Consider the following 18,181-nt stretch of genomic DNA (forward strand, 5'->3'; position numbering starts at 1 on the left):
ACACATTTTACTACACACGCGTGTGTGTGCTCATATAACACGTGTGTGTGGCCACACACACATGCACAGACACAGGTCTGGCCGGTGTCCCTGGTTTGGGCTACCTGCCTGCTTGCAGAGGGGGAGGGTCCCCAGGATAAGCAGGCCAAACCTCCGGAAGGGTCAGACCCCCTGCGGGGAGGTTGCACTGCATTAGCCAGAGGACGCTGGGGCTGAGGGCACAGACCTGCTGGGGAGGCTGCCCAGAGACTTGGGAGGTGAGGGTCCCCGGAAATGCTGAGAGTGGCACCTGGCACAGAGCTAGCGCTCAGCGTGTCAGAGCCGTCGTTACAGTAACGGCCGGGCACACTTTGGAATGGCCCAGAGGAGTCAGGTCTACAATGTGTCCCATGAGAGCACGGCACGGACGCTCAGAGCTGCAGCTGTAAACACACGTGGGCCGGGGAGCCTCAGCCCCGCCGCACTGACACTGCAGTCTCTGCAGCCCTGGCAGTGAGGGAGGGAGGCCTGCAGGGGGGCGCTGGTGCCAGGGAGAGGAAGCCGGTGGCTGGGGACACACACCAGTACTTCCCACCAGGTACCCTTGTGTGCCTTTGGGCCTTGAACCTTCAACGAGTAATTTAAACAACAGCGTAAAAGCCAGTTGTAGACACTCTGTATAGCTAGACCCCCATTTCTGTTGGGAAGGCAAGCTGTGGTGTGGTACGTACGTGCGTGTACCCACACGCTGCTCACGCGTGCACACACACGGAGGTGTGCAGGGAGCTGTGGTTATTTCTGGAGAGTGGGGTGGGGGCAGCTGAGGGGAAAACTGAGCCTCCATTTTATACGGTTCTAAGTTATTTAAATTGTCAGTAGCCTGAAACAGCAAAAAAGGCTGCGCTACATCGTACACCTGCCCCTCCGCCACAGCAGGCCCACTGGGTTCTGGGTTCGGGGCTCTGAGCAGTGAGTCGGGGGCAGTCTGACTCTCCAGGCCCCACACCCCAGCCTCCTGGCCCCAGGAAGCCCCTCTACACCACCGCCCACCAGCCCAAAGAAGGAGGCAGCCGGAGGCGTGGAGAAAACATCCATCTCAGGATTTATTACAACACGTCGTTTCCAAATACAAAAGAAGGGGACAGGACAGGGATGAGAGAGCGGCCGCGCTGGGAAGGGGTTCTGAGGTGGGGCAGCCCCGTCCAGAGGGACCGGGAGCCATGCGGGGGGACCTGCCACCTCTCCTCTGCTGGACTTTCCAGCAAATAATAGGAGGGGGCCGGGTCCATTCTGGGGGACCCCTGATGCCGGGGCACTGGGCCGGCAGGAGGGGTGGGAGGGCCAAGAGAGACTTGGAGAGAGCTGGGGCCCTGCCCCCTCCCCTCCCTGCCTGGGACAGTGGGTGGAAGTGACCAGGGAGGGGCTCTTGCCCGGTGCCCAGTGCCGCCAGCACGGGGGGCAGGGGGCGGCCGAGACGGGACCTTCTCTCATCACAGCTGCTCACTTCGACCAGCGTCTCATGAGCAACAGCCCCCATGCGCCCCAGGACAGAAGCCACAGCGGCTCCAGCCCTGGACAAGGACGGAGGGCGGGGAGAACGGGCCGTGGGACCCGCTCCCAGGGTGGTGGGGCCCAACCAGCGGCCCTGAGCACTGTCTCCTGGACAGCTTAGGGGTAGGGCGCGGAGTGGGGACCAGTGCATCCTCCACACCCGGGGTCACCTCAGGAACACAACGCGATAGACAGGAGGCAAATTTACATGATCAATAATAATAATAATAATTAACCAATAGTAATAAATAGTTAAACCTCTAGTCCATAGATTGCAAATACAACAATGATAGCTTATGCTCTTGGGGGACGGGGTGGGGACACAGGGAACAGGAACAGAAATTTTGTTCAAAGGGGGGATGACGGGACATAAGGCGGGGGTCAAAAGAAGAACAAGTAGAAGAAACAGCTAGAGGGCAGCTGGGGGCAGGCACGCCCCCCCCCCCCCCCCGCCCCGCAACGCCTGCCTGAGGACTCAGTCCTGCCCAGGCCACCCCTTCTGCCAAGCCCCTGGCCTCTCCCCAAGGTGACCAGCCCCCACTCCTGGACACTCTAGGACATCTGAAGGTTGGGGGACACCCACTCCTGCCTCCCAAAGCCTTGGGTCCCACTGACCGAGGAGGGGTAGCTGGGGCTTTGCTCCTGCCCTCACCCCCAGGCTGGCCCACCTGGGTCAAAAAGCCACCTGGGAGTAGGGACTGGCATGTCACCTTGAAGATACCGGGGAGGCTTCAGAGGAGAGGAGAGGGGTGTACAGGGGTCTCTCTCCTCCGAGGCCCCTATGGAGGTTGGGCAGACGTGGGGGACACCTCCTGCATCTGCTCACATCAGGGATATTTACGTGGAGGCGGCCCTCCCAGGCTAAGGCCCCCACCCCCGGAGGCATAAGGGTCTGCCAGGCGCTGACTGCCCCCTCCCTCTGCAAGGCAGCCACTCCTCCTGGAGGGACCTCCACCTGCAGAACAAGCCCCTAAATCTATCTGCCCCCTCTGACCAGCCGAGCCAGCACTGGCGGCCCAGCTCCTCCAGCCTGCCACCCCCCAGGGGCCAAGCTCCCCCTCCTGCTGGCTCTCCCACTGGCAGCTGGCGCTAGGGGGCACCCCCAAAGCGGAGGAGAGGGCAGCAGCCTCCCCTCGGGCAGGGGTGGGGGCATTCCACCTGCATCCCTGCCCTGTGGACCCATGTCATCTGACACTCGGGAGCCCCCTTCACCGCGCTCTTCCCCTCTTCCAGACCCCAGTCCTCTGAACACCCTGGGCCCCCAACACCTGCCAGGCAACGGGCCCGGGGGCATGGGCGGTGGGGGTGCCCTCTAGGGCACCGAGACCTGGCGCCTGGAGGTGGCCGGGGGGCTGGCGGTGCCTCCTCCGCTCCCGGGACACCTCCTCCCACCTATGGCTTTGGTGAAGTGCCCAGAAAGGAGCAGAGAAGGAAGAGGGAGGAGAGGAGGTCGTGGGGCGGGGGAGGGGCAGGGAGGTTCTGCGGCTCAGTTTGTGGCAAAGGTTTTTTCATCTTTTTTTCCCCTTATGTAAAAAGTGCACGAAAGCTCAGCAGCCTCTTTGCAACGGTCAGCAGTGTTTCCTGGGGGAGGGGGGAGGGGGGAACCCCAGGCCTGGCACCCCAGCTTGCAACTGAAGGTGGCCTCATATTGCTTAGAAACGTGGGCTTCAGTTTAAATACCAGACAGTAAAAATAGAGCTCCGAGGACCGCCCGCACTGTTGCCAAGTCATTGCCAGAATGAACAGCTTAAATAAATAAAAAATGGAAATATTTACTTCTCGATAAAAATCGCAGTAAAACCATTTACCTTTCATTGCATTATATATAATATGTATTTATAGCGGGCCCAGCCGAGGGAGGGCAGCGGAAGGGCTGGGGGCGCCGGGTCCCCGCGGAGGGGCCGCTCCCGGCCGCGGTCAGGACACCTCGATGACCTCCGCACTGCCCGAGAAGCTGGCCTGCTTGCCCAGGGCGGCCCGTTCCTCGCCGCGCGCGCGCCCCTCCACCATGCCCTCCTCAAACTCCATCTGGCAGCTGCGGCGCTTGAACTGTGTCTCCGGGGCCGGCTCGTCGGGCCAGCCGGTCCTCGCGTCCCGGGCCTCGGGCCTCGCCGTCTCCCGCCGCCGCAGGTCGCCGCCTCCCGCGCCCGGCCCGCTGGCCCGGCCGAAGGGTGCGAACCGCGCACCGCCCGCGCCCTGCGCGCCCTCGGGGCTGCAGCACCAGGGCCCGTCGGGGGACGGTGTGCCCGGGGAGTCGAGCGGTGGCGCCCAGCCGCCAGGGCCGGCCGGCTGGCTAGGGCCGGGCAGCCCGGGCGCCGACAGGGCCGAGAGGCCGAGCCGCGGAGTCTGCCGGGCGGCGTCACCGAAGTTCAGGCCGAGGCCGGGCGCCGGGGAGCCGGCCAGGGGCCGGGGCCGCCGGCGGAGCCTGGGGCGTGGCTCAGGCGGCGCGTCCGGGCTGTCGGGGCTGGGGGAGGGCAGGCTCAGCACGCCCCCCGATGGGCTGTCCAGTTTGCAGAGTTTGGAGGCCTCCCCGGGGTCGGGGGGCCCGGGGTCTTCGGGCTGCCGGCTCGGCGCGTAGGCCGACTTGATGTCCAGCGAGAAGGAGCGCTTGAGGCGGTTGGTGTCCTGGAGGCGGTCAGAGGAGAGGTGCAGGCCACGCAGGCCCTGCTGCAGCGCGCTGGTGGCCGGGGCGGGGGCGGGGGTGGGGGTCTCCCCACCCCCCACCTGTGCGCCCTCCCTGGTGGTGATGGCCGCTGCGCTCGCGGTGGCAGCACTCTCTGAGGTAGGTGGTGGCAGCGGCGGCAGTGGGGCGGCAGGGCCCGGGAGGGGCTCTGGGGTCCCAGGGTGGGATGCCCCGTCGCCCTGCAGGGCGGCCAGCAGCTTCAGGCTGCGTTCGTACTCCAGCAGCTGGCCCAGGAAATTGAAGTTGGGCGAAATGGACGGGCGACGGTCCTTCACGAACCTGGGGTGAGAGCCGCTCAGTGGGGGTGGGGCTCCCGCCAGGCCAGGCTGCCCACCTGACTCTCCCCTGCCCCCACTGCCCACTCCGGGGCACAGAGCTGACGTGCAGACCCAAGTGTGCCAGGGCTAGGCTCAGGCCCCCATCTGCAGCTGGGGCAGCCAAAGGGGGGTGCCCTTCACTGCTGGGCCCATCCAGTGGCTAGTGGTCGAGAGGGGAGGGGCCAGGCCCAGGCGGGAAGGAGGGGCTACCTGTAGGCGTCGTCGGAGGACATGCCCATGGTCTTCATGATGTAAGCGATGGCGATGGTAGCGGAGCGGGAGATGCCGGCCAGACAGTGGACGATGACCTGGCAGCTGGACAGCTTGGCTTTATCTGAGGGCGGGGGGCCAGGTGAGGGCTGGGGCTGCAGTCCTCCCCGACCCCAGGTTCAGGACCCCTGGCCCCCTGCTTCCAGCCCTCCCCCGGGACTGGGCAGGAGGGTGCTGTCCACCTCACCGATGAACTCGATGGACTTGTCCAGCCAGGGCAGCAGCTTTTCACAGTAGTTGTCATTGATGGGAATGCGCAGGAAGCGGCTCTCACAGATGAAGTCAGGCTTGGGGCAGGAGTTGCTGGCGTTGAGGACGTAGCTTATTCCGTTTTGGGTCATCAGGTCCTGGGAGGGTGGGAGAACAGGTTGCAAGGGGGTGCGGCTGGGCAGGAGGCCCGAAAGCTGGGATGCTCTTGTGGTGGGAGCCTGCAGGCCCCATGCGGGGAGGAGGGGAGAGTTGGGGAGGGGGTGGTGAGGAGGCTGGCGGGCCCTGAGAGCCCCACCTGTGGCCTGGCCTGCCGTAGGCTCCCAGGAATTTTATGGCTGGGCTGCCTGGGCGGTGGCTTTACCCTCTTCCCTCGTCACCATTTTTAAAACACGGGGTTCTTTCAGGGCTGGCCAGGGGCCCAGTGACATCAGCAGTTTGGCATGTGGGCTGCACTGCCAAAGGGGCAGGGAGTTGCCTCTCCACCCAGCCTGGCCAGGCCCTGCCCGAGCCCTGCTCTGGTCCTGCCAGGCCCCCTTGGGTCCTCCCGCGCCCCCAACCCGTGCTTCCCCCACACCTGTGTGCATCCGTCATTCCCCCAGACCAGCCTAGGAGCTGCTTCGGACTCCGGCGGTGCACGCACCTTGTTCAGGACATCCTTCTGGGAGCCCAGGTAGAGGTGAGGCAGGATGCGGGTCAGGCCCACGCTGGGCACGGGCAGGCAGGGCTGGGAGAGGCTCATGGGCAGCAGGGCAGCAGGCTTGCCCTCACAGAGGCCGGGGAAGCAGGAGGAGAAGGTGGCAAAGCCCCCTGCAGGAGGAGAAGCGGAGAGACATGCGTCACGGGGTGGGCCGGCTGGGGCAGGGGAGCCAGGCCACCCACCCACCACCGCGGCTCAGCCACACCCACCCGGACGCCCAGCCCAATCGGCGAGCCTCTGGCCTGAGCACCTGGTCTCCGTGCTGGTACTGGAAGGCCATTCTCATTGCAGCGGGGGCGTGGGCCGGCACATTTACATCACCTGCCTCTGCGCTAATTCCTCCTCACACTAATCAGGGGCTGGCCTCGCTGAGGACGCCGCTGTGATGCCCATAAAAGTCAGGGCCCATAAAAATGATGGGCCCTGCACGTGCAGGGCCCACAGAGGGGCGGGCTCAGAGGCCACGGGGGTCTTCCTGCAGGGGTATCACCAGCCCCTTCACACTGTGGCCTGGGCCAGGCTGGGCCTTCCTGCCTCTCCCCCTGGGCTGATGCAATCCCTCCCTGCCTCCAATTGGCCAGGAGCCCCGGGCCAGGCTTGGATGCCAGGACCGGGAGGCAAGGGCTTCTGAGGGCCAGCCTGCCCCCCCACCCTGGGCATGACATCACCCACTGGAGCTGGCACAGCCAGCAGGGGCATCTGCGCTCAGGTTACGGCTCCATTCCACCCAGCAGGGGACTACGGAGGAGCAGAGGCTGGGCTGAGAGCTGGGAACGCTGGGGACCGGCAGCGCGCAGGCCACGCGCTATACACGTGGCTGGCATGTGTCCTGCCGCCTTTCCCGCACGTGTGCGCTGGGCCAGATTGGTGGAGGGAGACCCTCCGCTGGCCAGAAAGGGCTGAGGGGGGCCCACGGGCACACGTCTGACTCTGCGAGTGACCGCGGGCCTCAGTGTCCTGGTCCTGTGCGCGCCAGGCATTGTTATGAGGCTCAGGGAAGAGGACCAAGAAACCACTGGGCCAAGGCCTACCCCATCCCGCGGAGGAGGCAGGGGAGCCAGGCAGGTGCCCTGTGCTTTCCTGCCCTGCCCCACAGACACAGCTGGTGCCAGAGACCTGGCTGATTCCGGAGGACAGAGATGCCTGGTGGCCTCAGCCTTCGCCCCGGTCCAGCTCGGTGCCCAACTAGAATGCCTGACGTGTGCACTCCCTGTGCCCCCAACAAAGCCTTGACCTTGGGGGGGCCACAGAGGTGGGGGACCTCCAGCCTAGGGGTGTGGAGGTATAAGCCTTGGAGGGAAAGGGGTCCCTTCCTCAGAAACCTGCTGGCTGGACAGGGAGAGGCAGGTGACTGACAATGCCGTGGCTCTCAGGTCCCCAGGAGGGGAGGTGGGCTTAGCTGGGTGCCAGGGTGGGCCCCAACTCACAGTCCAGAGCCAGGGGCCCCTTGGATACTCCTGCTGGAGGAGAGCGCCCACTGCGGACGGGCAGGGTCTGCACCGTCTCTCCCAAGACTCCTCTGCCCCGGTTCCCCTACTCTCTGCTCTCTCAGCGTCAAAGACAGACAAGTATGGAGGTGGGGGAATTCCATCAGGAACCTCCCACCTAAAGAGAGTCTCAAGGCAGGTGCAGAGACCTGCCAGCCTTTGCTGCAATTCCTGGAACCCCCAGGAACCCCCTCCAGGAAGAGCCAGGCAGCTTGGGGTGCCCCCTACAAACCCGCTGTAGACACCAGGTCTGGTAGGGCCTGAGACTGCAGTCCTTCCGCGATTTCAGGGCCACCCCAGGTTCTGGGGATGGGTGACAAGGGAGGGTGCCAGCAGCCCTGGACCCTCTGCAGGTCCCCCACCCCCACCCCGGCCCGGACTCTCAGGGCCTCGCCGAGGGCTCTCCAGGGCACCTTCCTTCCGGAGGGACCCCCCCCAACCCCCTGCTCTCTCTGCCTTGCAGGTCAGGGGAAGCCACACGCAGCTCCCAGGCTTCACAGTGAAACCCCGAACCCGCACAAAAGTGCACGTCCTGGGAGGACTCCCGGCCCCACCCGCCTCTTCCACCACGCGCTCCTGCTCGGACCGGGGCGGCGCGCCCGGGAGCCCCCACCGCCCCGCCGCGGTCCCAGGCTGGGGCCGCACCCACCCTCCGCTCAGGGGCTGCTCCCTCCGCCGTCTCCGACCAGGGTGCGAGGGCGACGCGCGCGGGCTGAGCCGCCTGCGGCGACATCACCAGCCCGCATTCCGCAGGGACGCGCACCGGGGCGCAGCCGGCTTGGGCAGGACCGCCCGCCGCTTAAAGGGCTAGGCTCCCTTTCCCATGCCCGCCCCCACCGGACGTCACCAGCGGAGCAGCTGTGGGGGGAGGGGCGCGGCAGCGGTCACGGCAGCCGGTCCTGGACCCCGGCACGGCCCGCCCCCACGGCCCTCTCCAGCAAACCTCGATGTCCTGGAGCTGCCTTCTCTCTGGCTGTGCCCCACCCACGGAGGGGGCCTGGTCCTCCCTTCTGGCTTCTGCGGTGCTGGTGATCCCCGAGAAGAGACTCACTTCCCCTTTGTGGGCGGGCAGCATCGCTCTAACCCCCTCAGCCTTGGCCTGCCGTTCTCACTGGTTCAGGTGGGCACCGTGGGCCAGGCCAGGAGGCCGTCCCCAAGTTCGGGTCCTGATTTGGCGTCACTGTGAGCCTTCCCCATATGGTGGGGGGTCACGGCTTCTCCCTGGCTTGGCCCTCAGAGAAATGGGAGCGAATACGCTAACCCTGCAGGGTGAGGCAGTGCTTCCTAAGGCTGAGTGAGCCAGGTGGGGCACGGCCGGGTCCCAGGTGACCCCCCTCAGCCCCCCAGGGAGACAGACCATGAGAGGCTCTGGGCTTTCCCTGGACAGCCCAGGGGTAAGGGAGGGCGCTGCTCCAGTACCCTCTTCTCAGACTCCCAGAAGGGCCTCTGGTTGTCACTTCTGGCTGGGACACACGTGCGTCCACACACACACACAGGGGCTCCCATCTGGGCCCTGGGAGGGTTCCCGTTCTGCCCAGGACCCCTGTAAAACTGCCCCCCTGCTTGGTCCCCAAACCGAGCCCAGCGGCTAAATCAGAGGATCTGCATTTCTGTGGCTTCTGGTTCCCAGAGTTCACACACACACGCACACACGCACGCACACGCACACACGTGCACACACACGCACGCACACACACACGCACGCACACGCACACACACACACGCACACACGCGCACGCACACACACAGAGCCAGGTGCAGACACCCTCTGACCTCGCAGAGCCGGCCATGCAGAGCCCTCCGTCCTGGACACGACGCACGTGTAGAGGGCAGCATGCACTCGTGCAGCCCCTCCTCTGAGAGGTCTGCCCAGAGCTGCCTGGCTCCTGCAGCTGATGGAGCCCGCCTGCAGCCGCCCCTCTCCCGTGCCCACCGACCAGCACCCCCGTCTGTGCTCAGTAGATGCTCAGGGCAGGTGTGCCGAATGAACCGAAGCATCCCACCAGCTGTGTGGTGGTGGGGGTGACGCCAGCGTGCCCCCCCCCCCCCGCCTGCTATGGCCCTGGGCAACCAGAGGCCAGGGGCACCCAGGCAGGGAGGCCACATGCCCCTGGGACAGGCCCTGGGCCACCTGGGCAGGGGGTGGATTCTGCAGAAGTATGTTAGCCACTGCCTACAGGAGGAAGGAGTGGGTAAGAACCACAGTGCAGCCTGCATGCGTGCGTGTGTGTATGGGGGGCTGGCCAGGCTGCTTCTGGGGAATGGGAAGCCCTGTGGGGACTTCCACTCGCCCACCAGACAGCAGTCATGATCAAGCAGGCTGTTGTGAGGCCACCTGTGCCAGCTGGAGTGTTCAGGGGACCCCCCCCCCCCCCCGTGTGGGACAAGTTCTGGCTCAGTGCCGTGTGTGCGTGTGCGTGTGTGTGTGTGTGTGGCGGGGTGGGGGTGGTTTCCAAGGCAGACCGGGTCTTGGCCTAGATTCCTCCCCCATCTCCCCTGCCCCAGGCCTGTGTCGGGGGTTCCCTCCTGTCCCCCTCTTCACCTGCTGGTGGTGGGGATGGGCCTGTGCTGGAGGGGGCTCTGAAGTGTGGTGGCCCAGAGGAGGGGTCCCTGGAGCCCCTGAGAACTCCAGAGCTACGGAGGTTCATCCCCACCAGGCCCCCACTGCCGCAGCACACACTGGTCTCCGGGCTCAGAGAGGAGAGCAGAGGCAGAGCCAGAACATGACTCCTGAGACAGACGGCCCCCCGCCCCCGCCAAGCTGCCGGCGGCGGGGAGAGAGGCCTCCAGACGCACCTGTGAGGATGGCCACGCTGTCGAAGCAGCCGTCCAGCTTGCTGAGCAGGATGGAGAGGAAGCTGTCTGCGGCCAGCACGCTGGCGTCCCTTGTGCTCTGGTCATAGACCACCACGTCCTGCGGCTCCGTGGCCTCCACCTGGGGGCCAAGAGGGCAGAGGTCAGGGTGGCCGGGCACCTGCCAGCTGCCCCACCCCCTGCTGCCACTGCTGCCGCTGGTCGGGGGATGGAAGGGAGGGGCTGCCGCTTGGGTGCCCCAAGGGGAGTGGGGGCAGGCACCCAGCCACAGTTCACACCTGGACAGGTGTAAATGCCCACAGCCACACGGGCAGACCCTCGGAGCGGGGAGGGCCAGGGGGACACGCATCCCCGACGTGGCCGAGCCCGGTGCGCGCACTCACACGAGTGAAGGTGACAGACACTGTGGGCCAGGCCCGCGTGGAGGAGACACGGGGAAGGCAGTGGGGCTCCCGGCAGGTGCACACAGGGGCCAGGTGGCAGGCGCACAGGGAGGCCGGGGCTGCTGGCTCCCAGGGAGGCTGAGGGAAATCAACTCTTCCTCAGGGACCCGGGAGGCACACTTCGGGGGTTCTTAAGTGGGGGGGGGTCTTTGGGTCTGGGATCTCCTTTCCTCCCCGGCCAGTGATGGGGAAACTGAGGGCTGCGGCAAGACCCCTCCCCCCAGTGATCCAGGCAGCAGCAGCAGGAAGCGGGGGTTCCGGCTGCCCCCGCCCCTCGGATGCCACCGGGGCCCAGATGTGGAGCAGCTCCCGCTCAGACGGCAGCTGATGCCCCGCCCCCCAAGCACGCTCAGCCCTTAAGCCAGCTGAGCTGCCAACCCTGGGCCAGATGATGTCACCGGCAGCCAATGGGAGAGCGTCCTGGCCGGGAGACCTCGCTAGGGGTTATTAATCACTGGATTCCCCTCACGGTAGCCATAGGGAGCCGGTTCTGCCCTTGGGGTGGGGGGACTCCCATCTGGGTCCTCTCACATCCCAGCTCTGCACGGGGCAGGGCCTGAGACCAAGACCCCTCCCTCAGGCTCTGGGCTGCCTGGCGGGCCACCCCTCCCCCACTGGAGGTGCCACTGCCTTCCCAGGTCACGGCCCAGCAGTCCCGGTCCCTCCCCAGTGCGGACTCAACACTCCTTGGGAATAGAGACAGGATTGTTCTCTGCAGGTGACCTGAGACATTCTTGGGGGCCACAGAGAGAATTCCGGGTCCTCAAGACTCCGGAGGGGAAAGAACGGGGGGCTGGGGACATGAGCTGTCTGCGTGAGACCCTCGGCCACCAGGCCCGTCCTCTTCCAAGTCCACACAGCCATCAGAGTGCGGGCCGAGTGGGGACCCAGACGGGGTCAGTGGCTCTGGGAGGGAAGGAAGGGGGGACGGGTGTTGAACCTGTCAGCGGAGGGGGGAGGGGCCTTCTTGTAGCCCTAAGAGGGAGCGGGGAACTGCTCTGCAACGGCTCAGATTCCAACCCTTAGGAGCCCAGGTTAGGTTCGAAGGCAGAGGAAGGGGAGCTGCCCCAGCCCAGGCCCCCGGAGGACCCTGGAGGGGATGGGCGGGCACGAGGCGGTACCTGGCTGCGACAGGTGGGCTGGATCAGCTCCGCGATGGTCACCTTGCCCTGCTGCAGTCGCCGCTTCACCAGCTTGGAGCAGCAGATGTTGACGGAGCTGAGCACGTGCCAGCTGTTGTACTCCACGAAGGAGCGGCTGTCAATGACCAGTGGGCCCCCGGGCCCACCCCGCAGCAGGCTGGCCAGCTTCTTGGCATCCATCACCTTCCGAGGGAGCCGGTCCCCGGCCATGGCGTGGCAGTGGGCAGTGGGGAGGGGGTGAGCCCGGGAGTGAGCAGGGGCCGCTCCCACTGCCCGGGTGTGGCCTAGGGCTCCGAGTGCCTGGGCATGGCGCCAGACCTGTAAGGACAGGCAGACTGTGAGAGGCGCTGCAGGCCCCGGGGGTGGGCATCGGCAGGGCCGGCCTCCGAGGGGCTGGCGGTGGCACTGATCCAGGGGCACCGGCGCGTTTGGGCCTGACGTATGCCCGTGGGGCCCTCCCTCCCTCTGGCTCCTCTGGCTCCTCTGTGCAGGTCGAGCTCCCTGACCCCTCTGGGCTGGACTCGGGGAGTCTGTGACCCATGGAAGGGTGCTCGGGAGTGGCCCGTCCACTGCTGCACCCTCCCGGTCACGGCGCCAGCCTCGCAGCAGGACACGGCAAGGCAAGTGGGGGCTCACGGAGGGAAGGGCCTCGGGGCTCAGGCTGGGCTGGAAAGGCAGGACGAGGCCTGAGGGCCCCTCTCCTGGGCCCTTGGGTCCACGGACCCTCACTCATTCCAGAACACCTCATTCTGCCCCTGCATCTCCTGTCATCCCACCCCTGGGATGCAGACCTCTCCCCAATCCGGCCTCCACATCTTCCCACTTCCCCGCACCCAGGGCAAGGCAGGGTCCGGAACATGCCCCCACCCTCCCCCACTGCCAAGCCCTCCCGTCTGTCCGTGGCACACCCTCCGTCTCCAGCCCCTGCAGCCCAATCGCTGCATAAGCTGATAATCTGGATGGCGGGGGGGAGGGGCTGCCTCCACCAGGTGATGGAGGCAGAAGCCAGGGCGGGGCGCTGGAGGGGGTTCAGGCGTGGAGTTCTGCAGGCCAAGGTTTAGGCATGCCATGGGCCAGCGTCCTCCTCCTGCAGGGGTGACAGTGCAGCGGGACACCCCAGGCACAGCAATGGCCGGGGGTCTAGCGGGCCCCTTTTGGGGACCAGTAGGTCCAAGGATGGGGTGTGGTGGGGGGCACCCGAGCACAAAGGTCAGTGTGGGTGACCCGCATGTAGGACCCCCTGCTCAGGGGCGCCCAGAGGGAGCAGGAGGTGGGTGGGCACACGGGGGCTCCAGAGCCTGGGCGGAAGGCCCCTCCCACAATTTGTGCCAAGGCTCTGCCACCCCCGTCCTACCTGCCAGGCCTGGCCTTTCTCTAGGCACCCCCAAGCCTCAGAGCGCCCCCCGGAGGCATGCAGCATCAGGACGATGAGTTTGCTTTAAAACTGCGGAAACTGAGGCTCAGGGAAGGGGTGGGATCAACCCGATTAATGAGACTGGACAGAACCCGGGGCGTCCACGGCTGCCATTCACTCAGGGTCTTCCCTCTGCCACATCCCCAGCCATCTTGGGGGTGGGGGAGGCCGGGAGACAGATGCTCCCTCCAGGGACCACAGAGAGGGAACCCCCTCTGCAAGCCCCCAGCCTGTAGCTGCAGAGAGCGTTGGGGTGCGGCACCTGAGGACACTCGTCACCTTTCAAACAGCGCTGATGACACTGGGGACAGCTGCCACCATCTCTGGACCACCCCCTCGGGCCGAGCTCCTAGGCTGGGGAGGGGGATGGCGGAGGTCACAGAGGTGCAAGGCAGGTGGGGACCAGGCCCGCGTGGTGTGGGCAGCCCCAGGCTGGGCCACCGGAGCTGCTGACAAGGGGGTTGCCAGGATGGCCCTGGACAGTGCTGGGGCCTTGGGGTCCCGTTCACAGACACCCCACTCCTCAGGCACTCCAGTTCAACTGCGGGGCAAGGCCTGGGGGTGTAGCTGGGGCTGCTGCCCTCCTGAAGGCCACGCCAAGCAAGTTCAACAGCCACAGGGCCTGCCTACTAAGGGGGTCCCTGCCTGTGTGCCAAGGGGTCCCCAATTCGATTCCTGTCTGAGCTGTTCTGAGACGCTTTTCCTGAGTGCTAACCTGAACCTTGTCAAGGCTGTGGCAGGCCGTGGCCACCAGGTCCCCTTTACACGCTGCTCCTGCAGGCCTGAGCAGAGCCTCCCACCCTTTGATGTGGACCACAGCCCAGTTCAGAGGCCCAGGACCCTGACAGGGATGCAGTGGGCTGGGGACACCGTGGGCCAGAGGGTCCTATCCTCATGGGTTAGTTGGGGGTGGGCTACCTCCCACCGAAAACGACAGAAGCCAAATGGAACTCTGGTGCGGGGGACAAGGGAGGGGGAGGGAGGGGAGAGGCCTTCGCTCTCCCCGTGGCCAGCCTGCGCGCCTCCCGCCCTCTGGTCCTTAAATGACCGGAGGGACGTGGAGAGTTGCCTACTCCACAGATGGGAAAGGAGGCTAGAGGAGGGGCAGGGAGGTGAGGTTGGAGACCCAGGGAGGAGAGTGGGGGCAGAGCTGGAGGGGGGGTCAGCTTGATCCCAGGCCCGGTACCTGGTCCCCGCCCGGCCGCCGCCTCCCAAGGAAGCCTCCGGCTCGGCCCTATTAACCAGTGTAGTATTGTTATTTGCAGCCGAGGGGGACTCATTAGCAAGTTGGCACCTCCGTCGTCTCCATGGCAACAGCAGAGGTGCCAGGCAACCGCTGCTCCTGCGGCAGCAGCTCGGAGCAGCTCGCTCTGCAGAGCCAGGTCCCCTCCTCGTTCCCTGGCTCCCACCCCGCTCCACCCTGCAGGTGCCCAGTAGCTGGGCCTGGACCACCCCAGCCAGGCCAGCCCCTCTCCATCCTGCTCCACCGGGTCCTAACCTTCCTCACCTTCCAGCAGCCACGTGCACAGGCTCCCTCCCTCCCACCCCTGGGAGGCCTTCTCTGAAAGACCAAGGTCTGGCCAGAGCACCCCTCCTTTGAGAGACATACACCGAGCTGGCCTCCTGGGTGGGCACCCGCACCCACAGGGCCTCCTCGGACCTGGAGCTCCTGCGGCGTAGACCCGTCACCTCCTGAGGTGCAACACACGGATCAGGGCCTGGAGCTGGGCAGCAGGGTGGGAGGGGTGGAGACGCTCAGGGCAGCCTTGAGCAGAGCAGTGGGGCTAGAATAGGCCAGGTGGGCACAGAGGCAACAGACATGGTAGGGCCTGGGCCTCCCCGCTTTTAAGACCCACCCCAGGCTCAGCGAGACCCCTTCCCTGGGGAGAGAGCACCCAGAGCCTGGGCCAGGTGTGAGGGAGGCACAGCCCCACACACCCCTATCAGCGGGCCCAGGGCCAGGGAGACAGCAGTTCCTAGCCCAACAGCAGAAGGAGGCCCCTCCCCCCCCCCCCCCCCCCGCCCTGGCTGGGCATGGCCTAGGAGGCCGCAGGCAGTACCCGGGCTCCCCGAGGCCAGGTACATAGACGCAGCGCTGCCTGGCCCCCGTGCTGCATGCAGGCTGGACACGCCCCTCGGCACACTGGCTGAGCTCAGGGCCTGGTACTTACCCCATTCCCCGAGTCCACCCCAGCTCTGTGTGCAATTATTCACATGACAGTGCGTGTGCACATTCATGTGGTCACTGGACGCGTGCGTTCTCACATTCTGTATGCTGAATGCCCCAAGGTCCCAGGGTGCCTGAACCCCAGGTGCAGCTAACGCATCTCCTCACACGGGCTCCCACATCCTCCACGCGGCACATCCATGTCCCTGAGCACATGCATGACCAGGAAACTCCCAATCAAGGGCATCTTCACCAGAGGACTTTGCGCTCAGCGTCTAGGGATCCATGACCCCCAGAGACGGGCAAACAGAGACTGCAGCTCACTCACAGTGTATCTCCAGCCCTTGCGGAGCCTGGTCACACAGGCAGGCCTCAGGAAGAGCTGACGGTGGACGGACCCAAGATGCTGGGTGTCAGCTCACTCTGACCCAGGGGAAGGTTTGGAGGCAGAAACTGCTACACTCAGAAGGCCAGGAGAGAGACTGGTAGGGGGTGACCTTCCAGCGGCAGGGGGCCCACGTGCACAGACCAGGTCAGCTCGCTTGACCCTTTATGTTACCAGATGTTCTCGCCCCCACTCTCTGCTCCCCCTCAGCTCTCTGGGGTGAGTGGCACAGGACCCAAGCTGGCCTTCATCTGTCCCGGTTGGGCTTGGCAAGGCCAAGCAGAGCCAGCCTGTCCTGGGGAGGCTATGGACTTGGGAGACAGTGGGGTGGAGGCCCTACCCGCTCAGTTCCCGCGGATCGGGGCTGAACTGGGATAGGAGGGCTTAGCATGGCGTGTGGGTCCTTGGAAAGGCAGGCTCGGGACCCTACGAATCTAGGTTTCCTCTGTTCCTGCCTGGCTTGTTTTAGCCCCACTGATCTGCAAAACTTCTGCGGGTCACCATTCCCCCCCACACCCCCCGCCATGTTAAGTACCTGCGCCAGCATCTACCCGTCATTGTCCCGAGGGGTTCAGGCAGAGGCGGCCTCAGCCTATACAGCCCCGATGGTCAGAGTCTGACCCACATCACTCTTGCTGTGGGTTTGGCCCCTTCCTCTCCTTTCCCTATGAGCTGCACATCTAGGACATGTGCAGACACTCTCTGGCTTCCTCCACCCCCAGCCCATGGTCCCCCGAGCTCTCTGCCTGGTTGAAGCTTCTGGGCCCCAAGGTCAGTCTCAGCCTGAGAAGAGAGGTGATGCTGGGAAGGGTCCTGGAGCAGAAGGTGACTTTAGGCATCTTTCTGCATCTTTGTGCATGGAACCTGCTTTTCCCAGAGGCAGCCTCTGGGGCCCAGGAGCCTTCCCAAGGGCTGTGGGCAGCAGGGGACCAGAACCTGCCCAGCAACTCTTCTGGGGCCCTAGGCTGACTACAGCAGGAGGTGTTCCAGCCAGACTTCAAGATGAACTCCCAGCTCCTGGTCACATGATCTGGCCATCTCTGGCAGGTGCTTATCAACCATCTGAGGAGCGAACACATGGGACATCTGTCCTCCTTGAGCAGGACGGGGCACTGGATGCTACACTCATTTCCGGGGCTGCCCTGGGAGCAAGGTCTCAGGGAGATGACGGGGAGTGCACAGACCCTCAGACCTCCGCAGACTCCCAGGAGCAGGGGCACAGGTCAGGAAGAACACCGCTCCCCTGGCCTCCAGCACCCCCCCCACAAGCTGCACAAGAAAACTGCAGACGCCACACTAGATCCTGTCACCTCTCTCCTCCATCCTATGGAACCGCCTACCCCCGCCCCCTCATTACTGCGGAGCCCAGGCCCCAGCGCTCCACTTTGCAGAAGCCAGTGCATTTTTGCAGCAGGAAATTAGAAGGCAAATTCTCCCAGAAGGGATGACCTGGTGGGGGCTGGGCGCACTGTTGCCCCCTCCCCTCCAGGCCAGACTATTACATACCCCCCACCCCAAGGTGGGCGCACAGGCTGAACGAGAACGGTTGCACTCAGCCTGGCAGTGCCAGCCCCTCCCCCAGCCCCCGCCGCGTCTGCAGCAGGCTGGCGGATGGCCTTTATTCCGCAGAGGCCAGCTGAGCACCCCGAGGTGGGGGAGCCCATGGTAGCTTGGCCAGACCGGGGAGATGGATCTCTAGTCCTTCCCCGCCGGACGCGGAACGACCTCTGTCCTGAGGCTCCCACCGGCCAAAGACCCTCTGCTCCTATGGCCCAGGCCTCCGCATCTCCCAGCCCGGCCCGGGAAAGGACGATCTTCTCCAATTCTGGCCCCAGCAGGGGGCCGTCCGGGGGCGTTTGGGGCTTGCGCAGAGGCTCGTACAGATCCACGCTGGATCGCAATGGTCCTCCTCGTCCTTAATTCATGCCCCTCCCCCACCAAAAAAAGAAGGAATTGCGCGGAGAAAGGTGGCGAAGCGGTGGCCGGGTGTGGGCCGGGCCGGGGTCCGCTGGGCGCCGCGGTAGGCGGGGGAAGGACTTATCGGCCCGGTCAGCGGTGTCCCCGCAAGCCGGGTTGGGGGCCAGCGCCCCGCGGGCCGGCGCCGCGCACCTCCAGACGGTCTCCTCCATTCGGGTGCCCGCCCGGCGCAGCCCCCCGAGCGCTCCCTACGCGGCGCCCCCCCGGCCGGGCAGGGCGCTCCGGCCGCGCGCCGGTTAACCCCCACCCCGCCGGCGCCCCGTGCGTCCCCGCGCCCCGCGCCCGGCGCCCCCGCTCACCTCGTTCACGCTCGCCTCCGGGCCGCCCCGGGGACCCGCGCCGCGCTCAGAGCGCCCGCTCGGCCGCGCAGCCCATGGGCCCGGCGGGGGCCCGCGCAGCCGGGGCAGGGGCCGGGGGAGCGCGCGGGCCGCGTCGCCGCCGCCGCCGTCGCCGCCGCCGCGGGGAGCGCTCGCACGGGCCCGGGCGCGCGCACTGCGGGCGGGCACGCGCGCTCGCGGCGCGCATCCCACCCCGCGGCTCGGCGGGCGCGGCCGGTGAGGCTCCGGCTCGGGCTCGGGCTCCGGCGTCCGGCGGGGGGGCCGCGGAGCCGGCTCGGCCGCCGCGCTCAGATGCGAGTGACAGGCC

The 18,181-nt window shown here is 66.0% G+C and overlaps 2 protein-coding genes across 3 annotated transcripts; both read right to left on the minus strand.

The window, feature by feature from the left end:
• Positions 1 to 1,058: 1,058 nt before the first annotated feature.
• LOC105748422 (uncharacterized) lies at positions 1,059 to 2,416 on the minus strand. The gene is given in 4 exon segments (XM_033402560.2): positions 1,059 to 1,726; positions 1,729 to 1,901; positions 1,903 to 2,017; positions 2,020 to 2,416. Coding segments are annotated over 4 exon segments (915 nt in total). The 3' UTR covers positions 1,059 to 1,496.
• Positions 1,059 to 17,978, minus strand: DUSP8 (dual specificity phosphatase 8). 2 transcript variants are annotated; one of them, XM_049714018.1, is made up of 7 exons: positions 17,836 to 17,978; positions 11,573 to 11,911; positions 9,991 to 10,129; positions 5,651 to 5,817; positions 4,988 to 5,147; positions 4,741 to 4,864; positions 1,059 to 4,492 (listed from the first exon to the last, which is right to left on the minus strand). In XM_049714018.1, the coding sequence occupies exons 2-7, from the start codon at positions 11,801 to 11,803 to the stop codon at positions 3,448 to 3,450; spliced, it is 1,866 nt and encodes a 621-aa protein (XP_049569975.1). In that variant the 5' UTR covers positions 11,804 to 11,911; positions 17,836 to 17,978; the 3' UTR covers positions 1,059 to 3,447. The 2 variants fall into 2 exon arrangements, with proteins under 2 accessions (XP_049569975.1, XP_049569976.1); XM_049714019.1 differs by lacking the exon at positions 17,836 to 17,978 and adding an exon at positions 17,669 to 17,783.
• Between the last annotated feature and the right edge of the window lie 203 nt (positions 17,979 to 18,181).

The sequence above is a fragment of the Orcinus orca genome, chromosome 8, assembly GCF_937001465.1.
Source record: "Orcinus orca chromosome 8, mOrcOrc1.1, whole genome shotgun sequence".
NCBI classification, from domain to species: Eukaryota; Metazoa; Chordata; class Mammalia; order Artiodactyla; family Delphinidae; genus Orcinus; species Orcinus orca.

What these genes read in the sequence shown, in the direction of transcription:
- DUSP8 (XM_049714018.1), bottom strand. Translation starts at nt 11,803, where the DNA reads ATGGCCGGGGACCGGCTCCCTCGGAAGGTGATGGATGCCAAGAAGCTG. An exon ending in CAGCGTGGCCATCCTCACAG is followed by an intron (nt 5,818 to 9,990) that starts GTGCGTCTGGAG and finishes CTCCTCCTGCAG; the next exon opens with GGGGCTTTGCCACCTTCTCC. An exon ending in TCCTCCGACGACGCCTACAG is followed by an intron (nt 4,493 to 4,740) that starts GTAGCCCCTCCT and finishes CTCTCACCCCAG; the next exon opens with GTTCGTGAAGGACCGTCGCC.